The 4,202-nt window shown below is 44.7% G+C and overlaps 1 protein-coding gene across 1 annotated transcript in view; it reads right to left on the reverse strand.

Moving 5' to 3' along the window:
• Positions 1–224: 224 nt before the first annotated feature.
• Positions 225–4,202, reverse strand: part of LOC111952951 (SNF-related serine/threonine-protein kinase) — a 46,356-nt gene continuing 42,378 nt past the window's right edge. The window contains exon 6 of the mRNA XM_023971989.2: positions 225–4,028. Coding sequence (XP_023827757.1) covers positions 2,819–4,028 — 1,210 coding nt within the window. The 3' untranslated portion in view covers positions 225–2,818. The remainder of the gene's footprint in view (positions 4,029–4,202) is intronic.

The following is a 4,202-nucleotide window of genomic DNA, read 5'->3' on the forward strand; positions in this document are numbered from 1 at the left end:
TATACGGCTCTACAGAGGATGGTATTGGATTATAGCGGCTCTACAGAGGGGTAGTGGTATTATAGCGGCTCAACAGAGGATGGTTAGTGGTATTATAGCGGTTCTACAGAGGATGGTTAGTGGTGATATAGCGGCTCTACAGAGGATGGTTAGTGGTGTTATAGCGGCTCTACAGAGGATGGTTAGTGGTGTTATAGCGGCTCTACAGAAGATGGTTAGTGGTGTTATAGCGGCTCTACAGAGGATGGTTAGTGGTATTATAGCGGCTCTACAGAGGATGGTTAGTGGTGTTATGGTGCATTCGTAACCAATTGGGAATTTAACAAATCTGGGAAAAATCCACTTGAATGGCCCTCCAACTGGTAACTACTAGTTAAATCAGCCATAAATCCTCTTGTGACAGGAGGATTGGAAGCTTTATTCAAATTGAAAATCAGATTTATTGAATTATTCTTGTGGTCTATATCAAAGGGCACCTAATTTCATATAACAGGCTTTTAAAATTCAATAGTGGTGCATAATTTCAACTTAACATATAAAAGGGACGCAAAAGGCACTATTTTTGTGGAACGACCCAGCACACGTTAAATTCTGCCCGTTGGACATTGGTTGCAATGCTCTCATCAAGTTTGTTTGTTTATTTGTCATATGCACATTCACTGACCAATAATGTATCATGTTTGTAGTTATTTTTGTAGTCATTTAAATGCATTTATATGCATGTTAGTGCTTTTGGTATGTGTCAAGTACAATAAATGCATTTTGACAAAATAGATTGTGTAATGGTGGCAGCCTATTAGAAGACATGGAGGTGGGACTTGTTGGGGCGTGGCTTAGTCTTAGTGCTTTTTGACCTCTCATGTGACAAATTGACATGACACTTAATGTGTTATGTTGTGTTCTGTGCTTAAATGTTAAGCTTGTAGACTGACAGTTCTGCAGTCTTAATGAGACTCACATAACTGCATGTGATACCAAAGAGCCTACTAAAGCTTAAGACAGTCACCATTTTGTTACGATATGATTTGGCTTTTTTTTATGTTTGCCATACATTTTAATAAACAAATATATTTCTTACAAATACATTTAAATGCATGTTGGAATATATTTAACAAACCACTTCCAAATACATGTCAAAATATATTCTAAAATACATCTTTAATGTATTTCAGAATGCATTTTAAAATACGTTAAATACATTTTRTGATGACTTTAACATATATTGTGATATACATTTTATACACATTGATATAAACCTTTTAAATATATTCTGTAATTTATGTTGGAATGTATTTAAAGTGTATTCAATAAATAAAAATACATTATTTGGCCAATTAAATTCTTTTCACATGTATCCTAAATAATTTATCAAAAAATATATTTAAAAAAATATATTTTAAATGTCTCATGATCTCAGACTCATGATCACTCATGATTAATTCTGTCACATTTAGAACACAAAACAATAGTTATAATCACACACCTCTCTTCTACGACTAAAAAAAAGTTATGATAAAAGAGTTCAATAGCATTTGTAAGAATAAGGATAAAGTACATATACACAAACAATCTGGAAGACCTGCATTTACTTAGTTGATACCATATCATATATATATTTTTTAAGTCTCCATTATGAAACTCTGTCCAAAAATGTTTCTCTCCCTGGGTGTTGCTCTTATAGTCAGTTTAGATCCCAAGCCTTGCTACTGTAACACACGTGATATGAACCATGGTCTCCCACGGGTCCGAACGCAGACCCTGATTTTGAAGTTTGCAGGCGGGGCTACCTCATCACGTGACCATGAGCAACCAAGCCCGACAAGTCCACTACATTCACCCCCTTTGACCTCCTCCCCCACGAGAGATCGCCTCACGTTGGGCACCAATGTAACATGCAGGATATCATCCCGGGTCTCCCTAGGGAGCAACCAACGTCTTAGACCATTAGACCAAGAGGAAATTCCTCCTTGGTCCAAGGTCAGACACTGGTTTTGAAGTTCGCAAGCGGGGCTACTTCATCACGTGACCATGAGCAACGCTGCCCGACACATCTCCTCTACACTACTGTGTACCACTGAGATTCAACAATGCACCCACATTAGTGCACCAACAATGTCATTGACGTAAGTAACCCCCAGCATTAAACGATACCATGCTTCCAGCTACACTGTCAAGAGCATCATCACACCTTCCATCAGGCCGCTAGCTGAGCTAACGCAGGATGGCGCCTGAGGCATGGAGTGTAGCTTTCACCTATACAGCATGCATCATCTTACACATTCCAATTATAGCACTGTACTAGCAGGCCTCAGAGTGACAACATACCATATGCTAAAATGGGCTCAGTTCTAGATAAGCTAATACAAAATGAAAATCTATGATACAAGGGCAAATAAAATAGCAATCAATACAAAGTTACCGTGTATAGTGACAGTCTAAGAAGACCACACAAAAAGCATTTTCTATAGTCCAGTACATAGCAGCACAATGAGGTCCAGTTTTTGTCTCACAAAGGAAGCAGCAGTAGACGGTAAGTATAAAGAGGTCAGGGTGGGGGCTACACAGGTATAACTACAATTGGCTGGAACGTGTCTGAGGTCACAGTATGATAATTCAGTTTAGGTCGGATGCAGACTGATAGTTCAGATAGGCTACATACTGTCTGCACCAGTGTTTTGTGTTGAAGTTGAAGTAGATGGAACATTGACAGGGTCTGGGCCTGGTGTGAGGGTGTCTGGAGTGATGCCCATTCCTACCACTTGGCTAGGGGATAGAGTGAGTAATGTGGGAAATATAGGGTATTAACAGGTGGCCCTGCCTACAGTACATGGCAGCAGTTGTACTGGGCGAAGGGCAGGAGTTTCTCCTTGGAGGTGGGCTGGATGTTGAAGGACAGGGCCTTCTCACAGAGAGGGAACTGCAGCAGGCGGTCTCTCAGGTTCACATTCTTCCCCTTTCCAGGATCCAGTCTGAACGTAGGGTCGGTCCCCGTCTCCCTGGGCCCAAGGCGACCCTGTGATGCATTGTGGGATCTCTCTAATTGAAGCTCCTCCGGAGTGTCCCCCCCAGGCCCTCCCAGCTTGCGGGTCGTCTCCACCCCGTCGGGGCCCAGGTCCACACAGTGGTTATGGGGCAGAGAGCGGGGTGAGGCGCCTGGGGTGGACCCCCCACCCTGCACCAGGAGCTTAGGCTTGGACTCTGTGGTGGTGTTGTTGTTTTTAAGAATAGCATCTTCCCCTTCTATGATGTCTGGGCTGGGAGTTTCCTGTTGCCCACAACAACACTGCACCCCCCCGAGGCGAGGCAGGTATGGAGGGTGAGGGCTGATCGAACTACCATAGATTGGCTGGTCTGAAGTCAAATGACTACCTAGCCTCAGTAGGTCACATGACATGTCTCCTTCCTCCATGGGCTTCTCCCCTGACTCCATCGTACCCTGTTCCTGTTCCTGTCTGGCTGCCACCTGGTCAGGCTCCATCTCTCTGCTGTGGCTAGAAACCCTGGCCTGCAGCTCCCTGTCCCACTCCCCCCTCTCTGTCTCCAGTGCTTCCTCCACTGAGGTGGCCAACTGGCKTGTTTCCTCTCCCTGACCTGGGACTACTCTGACTGGGCTCTGTGGCGCCTCTGGAGCTGTGAGCATGGGACTAGACTGTTCTGTAGACACAGAGGTTGATACCAAGCCTATTATATGAGGCAGTGTTTGAATATTATGAAATCCAACATGTGGTTTGCCTGTCTCTTCCACCTCATCTTCCTCCTCCTCTTCCTCTTCACAGATGAGCTGCAGGGCTCCCAGGCTCTTGACCTGTGGCGGTTCGTCAGGGGGTGAAGGGCGCAGGGTGAGCCCCAGGCAGGGCTCCGTGCTGTACTCAGGGAAGGGGCTCTCTGTGCGACTTGGCTGTGGCTGAAGCAGCAGGGGCCTGTGGGTCAAGAAGTCCCCAGCATCAGACACCCCTCGGCGGGGACAGCCAGCCAGCAGGCCATGGAGCCCCTTCTGCTCCAGATCCAGAGGCTCAGACCGCGGCCTCCTGTAGAAGAGAAAGATATATTAGAAATGAGTAGAGTTCATGATCAGCTAGTTGCATTTTTACTATGATTGACTGACTACACTGTGTGCCTTTGTGAATCATTGTGACTGACTGACTACACTGTGTGCCTTTGTGAATCATTGTGACTGACTGCACTGTGTGCCTTTGTGAATC

The sequence above is a fragment of the Salvelinus sp. IW2-2015 genome, linkage group LG26 (assembly GCF_002910315.2).
Source record: "Salvelinus sp. IW2-2015 linkage group LG26, ASM291031v2, whole genome shotgun sequence".
In the NCBI taxonomy this organism is placed as follows: Eukaryota; Metazoa; Chordata; class Actinopteri; order Salmoniformes; family Salmonidae; genus Salvelinus; species Salvelinus sp. IW2-2015.